Source organism: Micropterus salmoides, unplaced genomic scaffold, assembly GCF_014851395.1.
Source record: "Micropterus salmoides isolate LMB-PRFRI ecotype aquatic unplaced genomic scaffold, ASM1485139v1 Ms_hic_scaffold_16, whole genome shotgun sequence".
Classification (NCBI taxonomy): domain Eukaryota; kingdom Metazoa; phylum Chordata; class Actinopteri; order Centrarchiformes; family Centrarchidae; genus Micropterus; species Micropterus salmoides.
Window position 1 is genome coordinate 32,662,299 of NW_024040707.1, and position 20,009 is coordinate 32,682,307.

Consider the following 20,009-nt stretch of genomic DNA (forward strand, 5'->3'; position numbering starts at 1 on the left):
ATATCTATATATCTATATATCCATGTATCCATATATTTATATATCTATGTATCCACATATCGATATATCTATATTTCTATGTATCCATATACCTATATATATATGTATCTATATTTCTATGTATCCACATATCGATATATCTATATCTATGTATCCATATATCTATATCTATGTATCCACATATCGATATATCTATATTTCTATGTATCCATATACCTATATATATATATGTATCGATATATGGATATCCATATATCGATATATATTTGTATATCTATGTATCAATATATCTACATCCATATATCTATACAATTATATATCTGTGTATCTATTAGAATTATGTATCTATGTGGACTCTTTTATGATCTAGTGATGATATGAAACTGGATTTTTAGCTGCCGTCATGAGGGAAAGGATAACTGATACTGTTGCAACATTTCTTGTGTATAAATGTCACTAAACGAAAGGTCCTGTGGTTGCGCTAACATTAGGATTCTACCTCTGGTGAATATTCACAATAAAGTGTTCAGCACTTGTAACTTCTCAAACAGCCGTGTTGGTAAAAGCTAACGAGCTGCTTCTCACCTCAACAGTTCGGAGTCTTCCTTGTCATCCTTGGTGGGGGTTAATTTGACGCCCCCTTTCTTGGCTCGAGGGCATCCTGACAGACTGGCAGAGACAAACAGGGACAATCAAAGTGAGTACAGAGTGGGAGACTGGACAGCAGGAAGCAGGAGAGGAACTCCTACCTTCTGTGTGAAGCGTAGTTTCCGGTGATGTGGCCCGATCCATCGCAGCCGGGAGTCGGACACCTGAGACACACACAGACGCTCTTTCACACCACAGCCTTACATCAACAGCAGACTGCAGGCAGAAACCACTTTTCAACCTCACTAAATAATTAGGGCTTATTGTTTTTGGGTTTGATTTCTAATATTGGACTTAATGATGATTGATTTATTTGATATTAGTGTTAAAAGGAGAGCAGGGACAGAGCTGTAGCTGCAGACTGAGTGCTCAGTGAACATGTTGGAGGTGAGAGACAGGAGAAAGCAGACATACTTTAGTTCAGCTGTGTGGGCAGCCATGAGGGTCCGAAGTGATTTATCAGCAAGAGGACAGCCTGACAGACTGGAAGATAGTTAGAGAGAGAACGTCAGAAAACCAGACTGAGTACAGGATGTCTGAGTATGAGTGAAGGAAGGAGCCAGAGCCTGAACTGGACTACAGAGCCAGGACAGGACCGGGCAGCACACACACAGGGAGGACAGGAAGTATTTCACTATCTAAAGTCCTGCAATAATGAACCATGTGTGTGTGCGTCTGTGTGTGTGTGTGTGTGTGTGTGTGTGTGTGTGTGTGTGTGTGTGTGTGTGTGTGTGTGTGTGTGTGTGTGGTATCAGGTGAAACACTCCATGTGCTCCTTGTGTTTTTTTAATGGGGTGAAACAGAGGTCTGTCATGCCTACAAGTCATGTACATTTGGGGACATGAGTCATGTGCAGGAATTATTCATTTGATTGATTCAGTGTGCAGAAATGATCCAGCCAGCCTGTGCACAGGTATGGGCTGAGGCTTTGACAGGCTCTTATAGAATATGCTCTTATCCACCGGCTTTCCAACTTCCAACATATTGTACTCAACACAGCTGCACACTTTGCCTCCTTGTGGCTTGTTTGAGCATAAAACAGACTTACAGTGACTACACCTGTAGAAGTACCGTACCTTCTTTAGAAAGTGGCAGTACTGAATGGCTAGTAGCGGGACAGGAATCTGTACTGGCCTAATTCCAGCTCTGTGTCATGCTTATGTACATTTCCACAGGCTGGGATCAGATTTGTTGAGTCTTTCCAGGAAGTAGGATTTGGTAGAACTTTATGTTGTCTATGTTTTCCACAAACAAATCATCAAACCAAATTTACAAAATCAAGACAAGAATCTGTGTTTTGAGGTTGAAATCAAATCAACCTTGACAAACAGACCACAGATGCACAGTTAACATACTTTTCCTAGTCAGGGTGCAGGTCTTACCTTCGATGTGATGCGTAGTTGCCAGTGATGTGTCCGCTGCCGTCACAGCCGGGGGTGGGACATCTAGGACACACACTCACAGATCAGGCCTCTGAGACACTACAGTACACATTGGGTCATTCTGGCTTTCAGCATCGTTGAAATGCTACGTTCTCAGCTGACAACTACTGTTCATTGCACTGCTGCAGAGCTGGACGTTTGAAGGTTAGTTTCCAGTCAGAAGTACAACTTAGATCTACTTCGGATCCTTGGACCAGATCTGCCAGTCTGGATCCCTTCACTGATGCTTTTATATCTCTCTCAGAAACACAAGCTAAAGGAAAAGTGGAACGCTGCTTTGAATGGAGGTAACAAAAAAGCTCCAACTTACACAAGAACCTCTTTTTTGCTGTCTTTGGGCTGAAACTTGACCTTGAAGCTGGATGTGGTGACCTCACCGGGGTACTTCCTGTCCTCCAGGTTCTCCTGGTCCTCTTCCTCACCGTCAGAGGAGGTGTACGAGGGAGCCGTGTACTCCACCTGACAAAGGTAAAAACAAGTATGATCGCCTTGACGCATTGTCATTCACGTCTCTCACAGTCACGTGGTTTCAGTGTTCAGTACCTCTTCGTGGTCTTCCTCTTTGACTCCACTTGGTTTGGTGAAGTCCAGCGGGCCCTCCCACTCTGGCTGAGTGTGGTCCTGAGACAAGGGGGCCCCGATGTGTTGAGAGGATGAAGACGAGGAGGATGAAGGCTCTGGAGGCTGCATGCCCTCCCTCTTAGTCTTCTTCATGCTGAGGTCCAAGGTGCCGTTCTCATCCACTTCGATGTCAGACTCCTGCAGGGTTCAGATACACAGAGAACGTTAGAGAATGTGAGGGGGCTGTAAATTGTCTGGTCTCAAGAACACTCTGAGTGAGAGTACCTCGGTGCAGGGGTCCCGGGGCTTGTTGCTGAGGGTCTCTGGTCTCTCCCAGCAGCGGGTGGACAGGTTGAGGATGGCTGTTGCTGCCATGTGGGCTGCCTCTGCATCTTGGCTGTAGTCATAACCACTGGAGGACGAGGCGCTCTTGGAAAAGCCTCCTGACACACTGTGACTGGGAGAGGAGGCCTTGGGGAATGATTTAGCTGTGTGGAAATGACGCATACAGAACTTACTGGCTGAAGACCAGGAGAGCAGACTACGTGTGTGCTACGTTGCAGCTACATGTGGCTGACATAGCTGTTGCTGTTAGTCACACAACACCAAATCATGCTCTCTCATTACATCATGAGCGCATGCGAAGGTTAGAAAAGATCATTAAACCTACTGTTGACATTGTAAAATATATTTAAGGTACAGCGTTGTTTATTCCACAGATGTCAGAAAATTACATCAAATCACCTACCTTTACAACATAACCCCCACAGGTAACGAACATCACAGAGAGCAACAGCTTTACAGGGTTTATGCTAATAGCTAAAAACTCCTGTGCAAAAGTTGACCTACAGCTGGTTTACCCTTAATGTCACGTCAAAACCACAGAAGAAGAAGAAGGTCTAGGTTGTGTGGATGATGCAGGTGAGGTGTGGGTCTTACGTTTGAAGGCTTTGGGTGATGTTTCAGTGCTGCTGGGGGTCTTTGGAATGAGCATACGTTTTCCAAACACCTGGACGTCAAAGCTTGCATAGTCAAAAGACACCTTGGAGTACTTCTCCAGCTCCTTGGCCAGGTTGGCCCGAGGTGTGGTGGTCACCGTGTTGGGGCGGAAGCTGCCATACTGAGGGATCTCCAGCTGTTTGACAAAACACATGGGCCTGGACAGGAAGACATTAGTTATGCATCGTCCCTGCAGTGACATGGACATGGGATGTGCATGCACCTAACTCACCTGAGCACTCGGTCAGAGTTGGAAGAGGCTTCGCTGGGTGAAGCCTGTAAAAGAACCTGCTTGTCCTGGGTCTTGTTCAGCTTAGCTGCTGCTGCGATGGGGCAGCCGGACAGACTGACAGGGACACATATACAGATGTTGGCATATAGTAATAAAATCAAAACTAAAATAAATGGTTGGACTACTATAAAGACAGCTTAAGAATGTGTTAGAACTATTAGAGGAAATTGGTTCCACTTCATGTTTGTGCAAATCAACCATCTGTATTTTCATCATTTGTTAGCTAATTATTCCAAAATGTGACTCCAAAGGCTCCAAAACTACATTCAGAAAACTTTTAAAAACTGAAAGGCTGCTAAACTACAGACGATCGATGTCTGTGACGTAATGAAATCACAACTATGACAAAAATCCTCACATTTACTCAAAATACAAGACAGAAACATCTTCCAGATGTTCACACACAGGTGTTGTGTGTTTGTGTTTGTTTGTTTTACTATGTTCGTGGGGTCCACAAACAGAGATTCACTGTATTTGTGGGAACCAAAATGCTGGACCGCACAAGTTTAATGGGGTGTTTGAGTGTTAAGACTGGGTTTTAGGGTTCTGGTTAGGCACATAGTTGTAATGGTTAAAGGTTGGATTAAGGAGGCTAGGGAAGATGTAAATGCTCCGTACTTGTATAGCGCCTTTCTAGTCTTTTCGACCACTCAAAGCGCTTTTACACTACATCTGCATTCACCAGTCACACACATTCATACACTGAGCCTAAGTGCTCAAACGGAAACTAACATTCACACTCACTCATACACTGGCGGAATAGCCGCCAATTCGGGGTTCAATATCTTGCCCAGGGACACTTTGACACGCAACCAGGGGGAGCCAGGGATTGAACTGCCAACCTTCCGATTAACAGCCAACCCGCTCTACCTCCTGAGCCACAGCCGCCCCTAAGATGTCCACACAAAGATAATAAGAGAAATGTGTGTGTGTGTGTGGGGGGGTTAACCTGCGGTGTGTGTTGCGGTTGCTGTTGACGTGGCCTTGGCCTGTGCAGCCAGGAGTCGGACACTTCAGGACGTTCTCGTGCATGGCCAGAACTACAGACACACAGCAGACACACACTCGGGTCAGTCTGTTTAGTTGGTGAGTATTTATGGAAAATGCAGTAGTAGCAATATAAGTAGTAGTATTAGTATAACAGAAGGAAGTAGTATTGGTATTAGTAGTAAAAATAATGCTGGTAGTAAAAACTTTAGCTGTCTGACAGCTGATGTGTACTCACTCTCTGGAGGGATTCTGTCTTTGTGAGGACATCCAGACAGACTGCGGTGGTGAGGGTACAGCCCAGTCACATGACCTGTCCCATCACAGCCCGGGGTCGGACACTTGACTTCCTTCTTCTCTGCATACAGGAAGGAGGGTTTCAGATGGTGTCAGTAATGAATTTAACACACGAATAACTGGACTGAGACTGTTTCCAATCTAATCTGAGACACCAAAGACAGGAACTGTAGGAACAGAAAGTGTACCTTTGCTGTAGTGGCCGATGCGGCGGGCGGCGGCAGCAGTGGAAGGCTCGGAGCCCCGGCTGGAGGTGCTGTATGGGTGGTAGTCCGGGGAGCTGCGGGCCTCCTGACCCCCCTTCACCTCCTCCGCCTTCAGGGCGATGGCCTGCTCCAGGAGCCCCAGGTTCCCCCGAGTCATATCCCAGTTCTCTGAGTCATCCGTGATTCCTGAGCCCTCTGAGACACGATCCTGCTCCTCTCCTTCCTCCTCCTCCTCCTCCTCCTCCTCTTCGTCCTCCTCTTCCTCCTCCTCATCTTCGTCCTCATCATCATCCTCCTCAGAGCGGACTTCTATAACCACTGTGGTCGGAGAGGCTTTGCTGGAGTCTCGGTCCTCCTCTTCCTCCTCCACCACCTCACCTGCTTCCTTCCCCTGCTGCTCGTCCTCCTCCTCCTCTCTTTCCTCCTCCTGTTCTTCTTCTTCCCCCTCTTCCTCAGTCATGACCTTTTCTTCCCTGAGTGACACCTCTGCTTCAGATCCCTGAGTGTGTGGACTCAAAGTGTAAGGAGTGTCCACCTCTTGATGGACCTCCCTCACCTCTTCCTCCTCCTCCTCCTCCTCTTCTTCTTCTTCTTGCTCCTCTTCCTCCTCCTCCTCCTCCTGTTCCTCCCTCTTACTCTGCGGCTCAGTTGATTCTTTGGCGTGATGGTTGTAATCTCCACTGGAGTACTGGTGATCAGAGTTTTCCTGGCTCATCATCTGTCTCTCTACAATATTCTCTTGAAGCTCTTCCTCTTCTTTTTCTTCTTCTTCCTCCTCCTCTGCCTCCTCTTTTGTCTCTTTAAGCTCAGTAACCAAAGGTTCTTCTTCAGGTTGCTTTGCTGGCTGGTCCTTTGTCACCAACGGATTTACTTCGTGCTCCTCCTCCTTCAGCCCTGTTTCCTCCTGCTGATAATCCTCAGTGAGCGTTTCCAGCTTCACTTCCTCACTCGTTTCCTCACTTTCAGTTTCATTCTCAGTTTCATTCTCAGTTTCATTCTCAGTTTCATTCTCAGTCTCTGAGGTGACCCTTTTGTTCTTGCAGTCTTCAGCCGGAGGACAAACCTTTGTTTCTGTGTCCTCGGTTGTCACCGCTGAGCCTTCTGCTGTGGATTCAAAGTACACATGAATTGTCACAAATTTGTTTGTGTTTGTTGTCTCTACACAGTCAGGGCTGCACTTTTAGAAATCCACTCTCCACTGGACACAGACTTTTCTACAACTTACCATGGAATGTGCTGGGACTCTTTTGTTCTACCTCTGCTCCATTTACAAACCATAGCAGGAGAAAGAAGAAAGAAGAGATCTCGGAAAAAAAACTGCAACCCACTGTTACCCAGCATTTTACTCACAACTACAATCCCTGGACAATAAAACAAACTACACACACGGATTAACTTCCAGCGGGACATTGCAAACTGCTGTGTGCTGGCTTTTACTGAGACCTGGCTAGATCCTGTGGTGCCTGACGTGGCCGTTACCCCAGCTGGTTTCTCAATCTACCGGCAGGACACAACTAAAGAGGCAGAGGGGTCTGCATGAGGGGTCAACTGTTTCTGGGGTTCAGATGTTGCAGTTATTTCAGCACAATGCTCACCAGACCTGGAGTTTCTAACTATAAGAGTATGGCACTTCTACCTTCCTCTGGAATTAGTTCCGCTGTTGGTCACTCCAACAGGGCTAATATTAGGAAAGTCTTCCCAGACCAGAACATAAACTATCCTACCAGTGGTGAACAGACACTTGTTATTCACAATTACGAAGTGGCTATGGCTTTGGTTCTTGGGACTGGAATCCATCACCACTCTGCTGTGCTGCAGGTAATGGAGACATTAATGAATACACAGACCCTGTCAACACATATAGTCGAGTGCACTGATGATGTCATCCTAAGAGTAAATGTTAGGTCCTTCCTGTCCGTGCCAAGCTCAGAGCACGTCTATAGCTTTGGGGACCTGGAGACTCAGAGGAAGTCCATGACTTACGGAAAGACATCAGAGATGCAAAACTGGACCAAGGGGACAAATTGGAGTCCGAGTACCACAGCTCTGACCCCAGAAGCATGTTGTGTAGACTACGACACATCACAAACTATAAAGAGAGAAACATCCTTGATGGCCAACCCACCGCCTCTCTCTCTGACGAACTCAACACTTTTTATGCATGGTTTGAGGAAACCCACACCATTCCTTCTGTGAGGCTAGCTGAGGACCTGGACCATGAAATGCTTTGAGCAGTTGGTCAGAATTCACATCTGATCCTTTCTTCCTGACACCTCGGCCCCCCTAAACTTGCACACCGACCCAACAGATCTACAGAAGATGCCATCAACACATTTGTGAGGATGCTGTATGTGGACTACAGCTCAGCTACTGTCCCTTCTAACCTTGTTCCCAAGCTCAGGATCCTGGGTCTAAAAAGCTACCTGAGAGTGGCAGAATTTCAGTCTTAGTATTATTGGATCTCAGTGCTGCATTTGACACGGTCAACCACAACATATTACTAGACAGATTTGAAAAATGGGTTGGACTTTCTGGCACAGTACTAAACTGGTTCACATCACTCCAGTTCTGAGGTCTTTACATTGGCTTCCTGTCTGTCAGAGAACTGATTTCAAAATCCTGCTGTTAGTTTATAAAGCACTAAATAGTTTAGGGCCAAAATACATTTATGATCTTCTGCTTCCTTATGAACCATCCAGACCTAAAGCACTTTGAATTGACTTGTTGTTGAAATGTGCTATACAAATAAACTTGTCTTGCCTCCCTCTTCAACAGGATCCCGGACTTCCTGACGAGCAGACTCTAAGTGGTGAGAACTGGCAATCTCATTTCCTCTGCACTGACTCTGAGCCTCAGGGCCCCCAGGGCTGCGTACTCAGAACCACCCTGTACACCCTCTTCACATACGACTGTGTGGCCACACACAGCTCCAACGTCATCATCAAGTTTACAGATGACACCACCATCCTGGGTCTCATCTCCAACAACAATGAGATCGCTTCCACAGAGGAAGTAAGTGACTTGGTAAGACGGTGCCAGGACAACAACGTCTCTGTCAGTGTCAGCAAGACTAATAAAATGATCGTAGATTTCAGGAAACTGAAGAGGGGGGGTTCACTCCCCCCATACAAATCGATGGAGCTGAAGTGGAGCGAGTCTTCCTTGCAAGGAGTTGACCACACGTGCCTTAGGAAAGCACGAAACATCATAACAAACACAGCCTCACAGCCTGCAGTCTGGGTGACTGGCAAGTGAAGAATCCCACTTTTATGGGGAGTTACCGGACCCACTCGTTCTGGTTCTGGTTCTTGTTCTGCCTGCTGCTGTGCTGGAATGACAGTTTGACACAGTAATGTTTCTGGTTTGGTTTCACTCACTTTTTGTTTGTTCTTGCTTCTTCTCTTTGGGCTCTTCCTCCTCCTCTTCCTCCTCTTCTGCTGCATCGCTGTCTGCGGAGAAGCCTTCATCGGCTGCCTGTTTGGCCGGCTGGTTCCTCCTCTTGGGAGCAGACTGGTTCTCCTCGGCTTCAGCCTCCTCCAGCTTCCTCTTCTTCACAATGGGGCATCCAAGCGCACTAAGGAGACAGGACGTTAGTGAAGGCTAACATGCAACATGCTAACCCTTTACACTGTAAGCTGTGATGAATGCTGCAGCTGCTAGATGTTATTAACATGTGTCTTTGTTACATCAGTTGCAAAAACAAAAACAAATTTCAGTCAGGACAATTTTCATCAAAGAAACGGATATTTGTGCCGCAGTAAGTTAAGTTTGACTGTATGTGTAGAGCAGCAGCAGAGACCCCCAGGTATAGAGCGGAGCAGAGGAAGCAGATAGGGTAGGCAGGCTAGAGCAGCTTGAAGATAAGATATACTTTTTTGTCCCCGAAGGGAAATTTGTATTGAAAGTACAGAAATAGAAATAGGGAACTTTGAATGGAATTTGCCAATGGATGCTAAGAGAGGAGTCAGCTGAGCTGTCAGCTGATGCAGCTGCTTTAAGATGGCTGCTATCAGCTGATGTGCTGGGACTGTGAGCTGAGCTGGACTTTGTTTCTCTGCCTGAACTAACGCTATGCTGATACTTACACACAAAATAAGGAACTGAACACACATGCCCTGAGCACATGTACATGCCAACATTCACCCATGGTCATAGCGCCACCTCCTGGCAACAGGAAGTGTCAAGTTTTACGCCGTTATGTACTAATCCCAACATATTTGCCTCACCTCAGAAGAGCCTTAAGACATTGATGATTCTATGTTGTGAATCTTGTGAGTTTTCGGATAACGGTGTTTCCTTGGCGTGGCGTCAAAGTTCGATGCTTTGCCATGACACAGGAAGTTGTTGCAACTTAACTGTACATGCTCATATCTCTACCAAATTTCACACATTTGATAAGGGTCACGCCCTGAACACATCTACAGGTAAAAATTGGAATCAGGAAGTGTCCTTTCAAAGATGCAGCACAAAAAAAGTCTCCTGGAGCAATACCCGAAATCAGACAGCCATTTTGATTGTGCAATTACAGCCCATTTATAGCCTTTTATAAGGTCCTCCTTACAACTCCTCCTAGGGAATTAATCAACTTCAATTTTCTACTGTGCATTCTAAAGGCAATGACGATGAAAAGTTGCGCTATCTGTGAGTTTTCGTCGATGGGTGTGTCCGTGGCGTGGCGTCAAAGATCAACTCTTCGCCATGACACAGGAAGTTGTTGTAACTTCAGTCTACATGCTGACATCTGCACCAAATTTTACATGTATAATAAGGATCCCGCCCTGAACACATCCATATGCCAATATTCACTCAAAGTCATAGCGCCACCTGCTGGCAACAGGAAGTGACACGTTTTAAGCTGTAATGTACTACTCCTAGCAGGTTGGACGTATCAACTTCAAAACTGTCCCAGAAAACCCTTAATGCATTGATGAAGCCATGTTGTAAAATTTGTGAATTTTCGGTTAACGGCTTGGCGGTGGCGTGGTGGTGAAGTGCCATGCTTCGCCATGACACAGGAAGTTGTTCTAACTTTACTGTACATGCTCAGATATGTACCACACTTTACATGTTTCAGAAGAGTCCCGCCTTGAACGTGTACAGTACATGCAAACATTCACCCATAGTCATAGCACCACCTACTGGCAACAGGACGTGATCTTCAACGAAGCAGCCCCCGTGGTGTGTTTTACCTACATGTACGAAATTTCTGTGGCACATGTATCATCTCCAGATGTACAAAAACGCCTCTTGGAGCGATGCCCTAAACCCAACTTTAAATTTTATGGTGATTTTTGGATGATTTACACACTCCGTACTTTAACGAACTCCTCCTAGGGATTTAGTCCGACCGACTTCAAATTTCTGCTGTGCCTTCTAAAGGCATTGAAGATGAAAATTTATTCAAACGGTTATTACCAGTGTGTTGTCAAAAGAGGAAGTTGTTTTAACTTCAGTGTACATGCTCACATCTGCACCAAACTGTACGTGCTTCATAACAGTCCCGCCCCGAACACATCCACATGTTCAGTTGTAGTCGTAGTGCAAAGTGCTATGTAGCGCCACAAAGGGAACACCGGAAGTGATGATTAACACGTTTGTGCAGTGTCCGAAGCCTGTGGCAAATTCACAGCCACACTGGCAGAGCTCCAGAATCTGCAACGCGGCCACCTCACACCTCGACGCGCTACACGTGAGAGGGCCCGCCCAACGCTGCTTGCAGCTTTAATTTTATTTTGAAGTTGTTCTGTCCCTGGTGTCAGTGTCTGGTTTTGCTTCCTGTCCTTGTGTTTCTGGATTGATTGTTTGGATCTACCCTGATATGTTTCACCTGTGTCTCGTTATCTCCACCCCCTTGGGTTTTTAAGTCTCACTATTGTCTTGTTTGCAGTTCATTGTCTCACCAGTGTTTCACCAGGGTTTGGATTTATGGTTATTCACTCATGCTTAGTTTGTGGACAGTGTGATGATGTATGGTGTGACTCCTACCTTCTGTGTCGGGAGTATCTTCCACTGACGTGGCCTTTGCCGTCACATCCAGGGGTAGGACAGCTGCTGCTGACACGCAGTGAGACAAACATACACTTACACACTTCATACTTTGTAATCATCTTGTATTGAAGCAGAAATCACCAACCTGAACTCCGGCTTCATCTCTTGTCCCACAAGATCTGACGGCGCTGAGGGGGAAGCAGCATGAGGGTCAGAAATAAAGTCATGAGAGAGCTGAAGCATGGCGGCCATGATGCTTTAGTGTGTGTGAGTACTGACCCCGGATGCCTTTGGAGCGGGTTCGGGTCCGTGTCTCTGAAGTCTCTTGGCTCATCTGAAGAACAGAGAGACGATTCATAAATGATGACGTGCAGACAGACAGACAAACAGGTAAAGACAGACAGGTACCTTGATGCTGAGGCTCTCCTCTCTGATTGGCTCTCACTCGGTCCACCTGCCTCAGTTTCTGACCTCTGAACTCATTTCTGCTGGATTTTTCTTCACTGTGAGCTGTCGACTGAAGACCTTGGGAGTTCAGAACCTGTGAGGAGTTTAAAGTTCTCTGAGCTGGTCGCAGTATTTAGACGCAGTACAGCCGGACTTTACCGCCTTCCTGGGAGGACTTTAAAGTCCCCTGAGCTGGTCGCAGTATTTAGACGCAGTACAGCCGGACTTTACCGCCTTCCTGGGAGGACTTTAAAGTCCCCTGAGCTGGTCGCAGTATTTAGACGCAGTACAGCCGGACTTTACCGCCTTCCTGGGAGGACTTTAAAGTACCCTGAGCTGGTCGCAGTATTTAGACGCAGTACAGCCGGACTTTACCGCCTTCCTGGGAGGACTTTAAAGTACCCTGAGCTGGTCGCAGTATTTAGACGCAGTACAGCCGGACTTTACCGCCTTCCTGGGAGGACTTTAAAGTCCCCTGAGCTGGTCGCAGTATTTAGACGCAGTACAGCCGGACTTTACCGCCTTCCTGGGAGGACTTTAAAGTCCCCTGAGCTGGTCGCAGTATTTAGACGCAGTACAGCCGGACTTTACTACCTTTAGTCCAACAGAGTGATGGAAAATAAAATGGCTGCCTGGTGAAGCAGACTGGGAGTAGCTCTGGTCCTTTCATGTAGTAGACCTAAATTAAGAAAATATAACGGTAGTAGAATAAATATCATCATGTCCTGTGGTTTCTCTTTGTTCCTGGATGTTTGAGGTATTTTGAGAAGTGAAGGATTAACAGATTGAACTGGTTCAACGCTTTAAAACTCAAACATCCTAATAATAAAAATGAAATCAAAGCTTTGTCTTATTATTATATTTCAACAGAAATCCAAATAACAGAAAACAATAGCAATCTCAGCAGATAGCTTATATGATACTGACATGCTGCTCGAAGGGGTCACTAACAGAACGTAATAAAAACATATAATGACATATTATAGCCTACAGAGAAATAATAAACAATAATGTTGTTTTAATTAAAGGTGTAAATAAATAAAAACAAGGCCCGTCCATATACAGAGCTGTGTGATCTGCAGGGTCTCTGCCGAACTCGGTTTACAGAACCTCCCGCAGGGCTGCAGGCCGGCCTGGACAAGGCCTCCTCTCAGTTCTGGCACAGGGACAAACACTAACACACAAAAGCCACCGGCGCTCATCTGTTAACGTTCCTGACTGTACCGACACCGGGCCGCCATTACCAGAGCCTGGACACCGAGCGACACTAATAATCGGGTTAACGAGCCCGGCTGTCGGACCGAGCCTCAGTTCTCCTCCACAAAGGCACCCGTCAGAAATCAGCTGAGGTCCACCTCCCGTTTCATCACGGCCCCCCTGCTCGGATCACCGTGAAGCTGCGGCCGAGGCCCGGAAAATACCGTTGAACGCTTCACGCTCTTTGTCACGGAGACATAAAGCCTTACCTTCCGCCTCCCTTCCCCCTCCGGCCCGGCAGATACACGCTCACTGTCCGACTGCACAGAGACGACGATCACGGTGGACCACTTGACCACAGGGGACCGGACGAGTGTGACAGCAGCCTCAGACCGAGCCCAGCAACCGCAGCCGTTCAGCACCCCGGACAGAGCCTGCAGAATCTTCAGCACCATGGACAGGAGCCCCGCTGCACTGCCTCCTGCCGGAGCACCGTGGAGCTGCAGCCGGCCGCAGCTCACCAAGGGGCCGCCCCGCTGCCTGGGCTGGGCTGCCGGGGCCCGGGCCCTGGGCTGGGGGTCAGGATTTAGCCTAAAGAGGACGGGGAGTGGAGGAGGATCTCACCAAACACACTTCTCAGGTCAAAGAAACAGCCGGTCCCTTAACAGCAGCGGAATACTGCACATGTAGTAAAGTCATAAGGAAGTACTAATAGGCTAGTATAATACTATAATAGGCTGCTACTACATAGCCTACCAACGATTAACTCACTGAACCAGCTGGGACAAACTCATCAGCCAGTCACAGTACAGCTGCCCCCTGAAACCAGCCAATCAGAGAGCACAGTTTTGTTTCTGGATCCTAGATCAGCCAATAAGAACAGGACAAAAGGCTGTTTCAGCTTTTTGTCCTTAGCTGTATGTCTATTTCTGTCCTCCTGAAAATTCTTGGAACTGTTTGAAACATTGAGAGCAACGAAAAACCAGAGTCAGATTCCTCATGTGTTCACTCACATACATAGTCAATAAAGCTGATTCTGACCCCCAAAGGGAGAAACACTGATGCTCCAGGCAAAAAGGGTCACGAGGAAACGACATTTACAACACAACATGACATATAATAAAACATAACATACAACACAAGATCACTAACAGGTCTGAGTGAGCATTCATTCACGTTTCACCATGAGGTGGCTGCAGGAGGCCTACAGGCTGCTTTAACTTTGCATTTTTATCTGCAATGTTTTGGTGCATTTATGAAAGTATACAAATACTACTTAGACATTTTCTCTTAGGGGTGTCCTCACTTTTGTTGCCAGCGGTTTAGACATTAACAGCTGTGTGTTGTGTTATTTTGAGGGGACAGTAAATATACACTGTTATACAAGCTGTACACTCACTACTTTACACTGTAGCTAAGAGTCATTTCTTCAGTGTTGTCACATGAAAAGAAGTACTCACTTTTGTGAGATACTGTATCAATGAAGTAGTCTCTCGTTAAATATCTCGGTATTATCCTTGTCTCCACCTTATGCTTCAAAAAACAAATGAATAAAGTAATGCAAATAACCAAATACAACCTGGTCAATTTTAGATGAATGAAAAACTGCAACAACAACTACAGCAGCAACATTACATATGTATGCAATGATTATCACAAGTAGGCTCACAAAGTGTTAGAAAACCCAGTACTTACCACCATTGCAATATCTTGAGCAAATATGAAATCCTTAGTTGGGAAAATGTAATAAAATACAGTGACATCTGTCTGATGTTTAAGATTCTAAAAGAAAAAGCTCCTCCACCACGTGGTACTTTTATTAAGCAGAAAAATAAAAATTAGAAGATCAGCTCAAAGAGGGCGCTGTGTATCCCTTTCAGGAGCCAATCATGTTTTTCTGGAAGAGCTTCTGAATTGTGGAACACCCTACCAACTGAAATAAGAACCTGTACTACCTACCATACCTTCACACAAAGTCTCAAGGCCTGGCTTTTGAAAAGTCAAACATGTGAATATTTCTAAACTAAATAGTACATTGCATATGTTATTATCATCGTTGTTGTTGCTGTTTAACCTGCTGCTAACATGCCTCATGTCCTCTGTTGCCAAGTGGCCAGCTTTGCATGACTTGGGTATGTATGGAATATCTACTAGTATTTTATATAGTAGTATAACAGTCTGGTGTGTTCTTCCATAATGCCTTCTTGAAACTCTGTGTTTGTCTTATGTATATTGTCATTTTATTAACCCCTCAGTGTATCTTATAACTATTTTTAGTAAGATCAACATAATTGCTTTAATTCACTCATGTGTACTGTTTAGTGTTGTCCTGCATGTCCACATGTAGCTAAAGATGGATGTGTGTTGTTGCTTCTTGTTGGTTGCATGGCTATCTGTGTTGAAATGGTGTTTGTTGTCTTTATTACTGTACTGATGTTTTACTGTTTCCGGTTGCTCCACATAGCTTGAGTTGTGTTTGGAGAATTTGTGTTTTGTTGCTGTGTTTATGGTGTTGTCCTTGTTCTGTACATTTTTATCATTTTGAAGGTTTCAAAACATCTTGCCAAAGGACTGCACTTTAAGATTAGCCAGCTAGCTAACGCTTGCACATTTACAGTAATGCTGATTATCCTGTGTCCTTATAAATAAATAAATCTTCAATCTTAACAAAGACCTTTACACTGAGGTAGCTAAGGACTTTTCCCTTCCACAGTGATTGTGTTGCTTTAGATATAGCAACAATAACGGGGCAATTGTTATCAACAAGCATGAATTTGGAGATAAGTGTAATTCTCTGACTTTGTTTGCTGCGCCCTGAGGGAGAGAGAGAGAGGAGCAAACGCTGGCAGGACTTTACAGAAACATATTAATTAACATCAAACTATATCGGTATAAACGGTATTGTAACTTTCTAACTTTGTCCTCATCCTCACAGTTTTTTTCTAACAAGACAGGACATTGGAACAGTTCTGTGACATTCTCACTAAATTCCAATGTAATATTTAACCTGCGTGACAAATCTGATACTTGTAGTTGGTAAATCTCACACACAGACACACATCATGCTTTCTGGGAGCATGTTTTCACTATTTGTAGTAACTTAGCTTGTTTCTTATTTCACCGTTTTAATTAGGCTACACTTCATTCTCCATCTTAAGTGTCACTCACTTATTCAATCTGCCTTCTTCAGTTCTCTTCACACTCACAGACCTAACGTCGTCTGCTGCAAACACGTCAGAGTGCCCCGCCTCTTTCCGTCTCCGGTCAGTAGAAGGCTACATTAACCGTGTTTCTATCAACGTTTTTTAATGCGCATTTTGACGTAGGCCTATCGCAAGTTTAAGAGACTCAAAGTACATATCAATTTCGATTAAGAATAGCCTACTTTAAAACATGGGGTAAACGCAGTAGTGTGGATGGGGCCTAAAGGCCCATTTATACTCCTGCGTAGGGGCTACGTGCGTACCTTACGCACGTAGCCGTGCATTTATACTTGTGCGTAGTTGTGTCCGTCATTCTGCAATTACACCCCCAAACGCTAGTCGGCAGTAGCGCTACAGCGTCCACTGGGTTGACTTTTGCCGGCCGAGCAGGCTGACTTCCGGTTTAGCGCTCCGCTAACGTAAATGGGGGTAAAATTGTAAACGTGCGGCTGGTGTGGCCTTTTCAAATGTTACCGACTGAATGGATCACATTCTGATAGTGAAACGAGTCATTTCGCTCGGGTCAAATATATTGATTCACTGCCGCCGTTTTGGCCGCTAGTAAATGTTACTTTAAAGGGTGGGTTACTTCCGGTCGGCTCGGAGGCATTACTACCCAGCCGACCAATCACAGAGCACTGTGCATGCCGCCGTTTACTTTGCAACAAGTCCCAGTCTGTTTTCTGATGCCACACTCCTGTGTTACATTCAGTAACAGTCCCAGCTCGTTATTGATCCATGCAACAAAAAAAAACTGGTGCTTTGTCTGTAGCCTATTTATTTATTCTTTCGCCAAATCTTCTGTAACTACGAATAGACCATCTGCTTCATGTTTACACTGGCACACGCATGCCCAGTGCACCTGAATGGAAATGCTGGTGTGGACGGAGATCGTATTCGTTTGTAAACTAAAGCGGAGTAGTGTGGATGGGGCCTTATTAGAGCACTTAGCTTTGTGAATATGAAACTTCCCCAACAAAATAAAGAGATTCACAATGGTACATAAAGTACATTCAAAGTAGCTAATGACATTTTCCCCTTCAACTGTGATTGCATGTGTTGTTTTAGAATATATGTAATTCTCAAAGTCCCTCCAGAATTTGATACAGAATGAACAACCATAGAAAAGATGATTTAAAGTTTTTTGTTCTGTTCTACAAAAGGTGCAATTGTTATCAACAAGTAGGAATTTTGAGATAAGCATGTTGGTTAGATAGTCAATATTTTATGCAAAATTTTCAAATGTAATTCTCTAACTTTGTAATACAGAATCTAAAAGGATCAAGCCATGCCTTACACCAATTAATACTGGCAAACTGAGAATTCCAGAAAAATTTGTCAAGAGGACATCTTGTTTATTACAGCCATGTGTAACGTCAACTACTGATGTAACTACGCTGGCCGTAGCCTGGTTTATTTGCAACTTTCTTTTTTGCAACATTTCAAAAGTACGCTGACAATTGGACGCATAACAATTGGATGGAAACTTGGGTATTGTATAAAATCGCCGGAAAACCCCCCCAGAACTTCAGGACTTTTCTATCCGTGGTTCCGCTCACAGCAGCAGCTGTGCCGCAGGTTGAGGAGGCCTGTTGACGACGTAGCCTATCAAAACAAAACCAATGTGGTAGCTAATGAATAACATCTGACTGGTGTGTTCACTGTCACTTGACCTGGTCCGCTCATGTAAAATATCCACCGTGTCGCTACTTGTAACATAATCACTTTGTTTCTCTGATAAATGCTACAGTGTGTCGCCTATTCTGGGCGGCCGCCGAAGTAAAGCGTATGTGTGGGAAACACTGACTGAATTGTTATCTTTTTCTTTTTACAAGCCGGAGCCCTGTTTCAGAAAGCAGGTTTAACAAACTCTGGACTTTCCTTAATGAATGATAAAGTGCTACAGCCCATTACATTCGATTCTAAATAGGAAGGCTACATTTATTAAGCTGTAACCAGACGGGACTAAATGCCGGTGGCTACCTAATTATGAAAATAGGTATAAATCAAATATAAGACACAGTTTACTTGTGAACCTGTGATTGTAAAGTCACAGTCACACCCAGCAGGTTAGCCTATTAGCCTAATTATTTTTTGCAGTGGAAAATGTGTCTATAAGTTAAAGATTTTGATGTCTATTTTACATTAATAAAATCTTGCTCATTTCGTATTTTAGTAATGCTGTCAAAACACATTCAGACTGTCAACAAGTTGGCCTAATAATGAAAAACTCACTTTTAAACCTTAGTTAGGCCTGTTTAGCTGCACCACAGTCATCCTCACTCAGAAATACTCACGTTATCTCCAGTAGGCCTATGATAACTACGATAGGAATGTTCCGATCAGTGCGACTACAATATGAAAGATTACTGTTCATTGATCAGTTTTCTAGGTTACATATTTAACAGTGATTACTGCAGTAATTTAGCCCACAGTAAGTGTTTTCAGTGCAACTGTCCACAGAGTCGCAACGTTAACCTAAAGACGGACACAGATTGTTTTCTGTGCTGAGGATAAATCCACGATGTGCGGAAATCTGTCCTTACATCGATGACAGATTGATCATAAAGCGGTCATGTTCAAGATCATGTTTGGGTAAAAAAACTAATAGTCTATCTAACCAGGATTTTAAAGTTTTCAAAGATGTAAATGCTCTCAGATATGTGCTTTGATATCGACAGAATGAATGAGGAAATGAAACGGTGTGTCAGGCAGCTGCCTCAGGCTCCGCAGGAGGGGAGGAGTCAGAGAGAAACTGACGGTTTTCTTCCTGAGGAGGTTAGGTTCACAGCATCAGTTGCCAGAGTTACTGATCTAGGGATTATCTGATCTCGCTCTCTCTTCCCTCATCTCGGGCTTAACATACTCAGAATTTTCACTAAACCCGCTTTCTGAAACAGGGCCCTGGTCTTCAGCACTGTGTCTCCCTCCATGTTGTTGAGAGTTTGTAAGTAGACAGCTGCGTGCAGACCACGCAGAGGGGCGGGGCTGCGCCGTGAGGGAGAGAGAGAGGAGCAAACGCTGGCAGGACTTTACAGAAACATATTCATTAACTCAACATCAAACTATATTGGTATAAACGGTATTGTATAATTTCATAGTTCTTATGAAATTAAATCGGTAGGCCTATAGGCCTACCTTATTATACCGAGGCCTACCTCACGCCACAAGAACACTTCCTTTCCGTCTGCAGCGAGGGCAAGGGTTAGGGTTAGCCTCAGTAAGGCCCGGGGCCCCCACTGTCACTGACTCTCAGGCCCCCCCACACCATCACACCTGACCCCACACGTGTACTTGCACTAATAGGCTACTTTAATGCTCATACTGTGAATTATTGCACATTCCTTGGTAATTATCCTGCATATTGTTTTGCAGTCCTTTTGTGAGTATGAAAGTATTATTAGTTTTATGTGGTGGCGCAATGGATAAGACACATGCCTTTGGTGTGAGAGACCCAGGTTCAACTCACCACTATGACCCATCCACCATTGTGTCCCTGAACAAGACACTTAACCCCTAGTTGCTCTGCCATGTATAGCAATTGTAAGTCGCTTTGGATAAAAGCGTCAACTGAAATGAATAAATGTAGTTGTACCTTTTTTAGTTTTTCTATATTGATGTTCTTGTGTTAAGCACCAAATATACCAAGGCAGATTCCTTGTATGTGAAAATGTACCTGGCAATAAATCTGATTCAGATTCTGATTCACTCGCTGTAGCTTAGCTTCGCTAGCTTAGCTTCA

At 44.9% G+C, this 20,009-nt stretch overlaps 1 protein-coding gene across 4 annotated transcripts in view; it reads right to left on the bottom strand.

The window, feature by feature from the left end:
- myt1a (myelin transcription factor 1a) overlaps nucleotides 1–13,617 on the bottom strand; it is a 28,923-nt gene extending 15,306 nt beyond the window's left edge. For 2 of the 4 annotated variants that reach the window (XM_038721577.1, XM_038721576.1), the window contains exons 1-17: nucleotides 13,334–13,617; nucleotides 11,700–11,754; nucleotides 11,566–11,608; nucleotides 11,418–11,483; nucleotides 8,810–9,006; nucleotides 5,415–6,536; nucleotides 5,168–5,287; nucleotides 4,892–4,982; nucleotides 3,883–3,996; nucleotides 3,591–3,808; nucleotides 2,937–3,139; nucleotides 2,634–2,849; nucleotides 2,401–2,549; nucleotides 2,031–2,093; nucleotides 1,063–1,131; nucleotides 750–812; nucleotides 586–669 (exon numbers count right to left, since the gene is read on the bottom strand). In XM_038721577.1, the coding sequence (XP_038577505.1) occupies nucleotides 586–669; nucleotides 750–812; nucleotides 1,063–1,131; nucleotides 2,031–2,093; nucleotides 2,401–2,549; nucleotides 2,634–2,849; nucleotides 2,937–3,139; nucleotides 3,591–3,808; nucleotides 3,883–3,996; nucleotides 4,892–4,982; nucleotides 5,168–5,287; nucleotides 5,415–6,536; nucleotides 8,810–9,006; nucleotides 11,418–11,483; nucleotides 11,566–11,608; nucleotides 11,700–11,754; nucleotides 13,334–13,519 (3,059 nt within the window). In that variant the 5' untranslated portion in view covers nucleotides 13,520–13,617. The other 2 variants (XM_038721579.1, XM_038721578.1) reach the window with 2 other exon arrangements.
- Nucleotides 13,618–20,009: the final 6,392 nt, after the last annotated feature.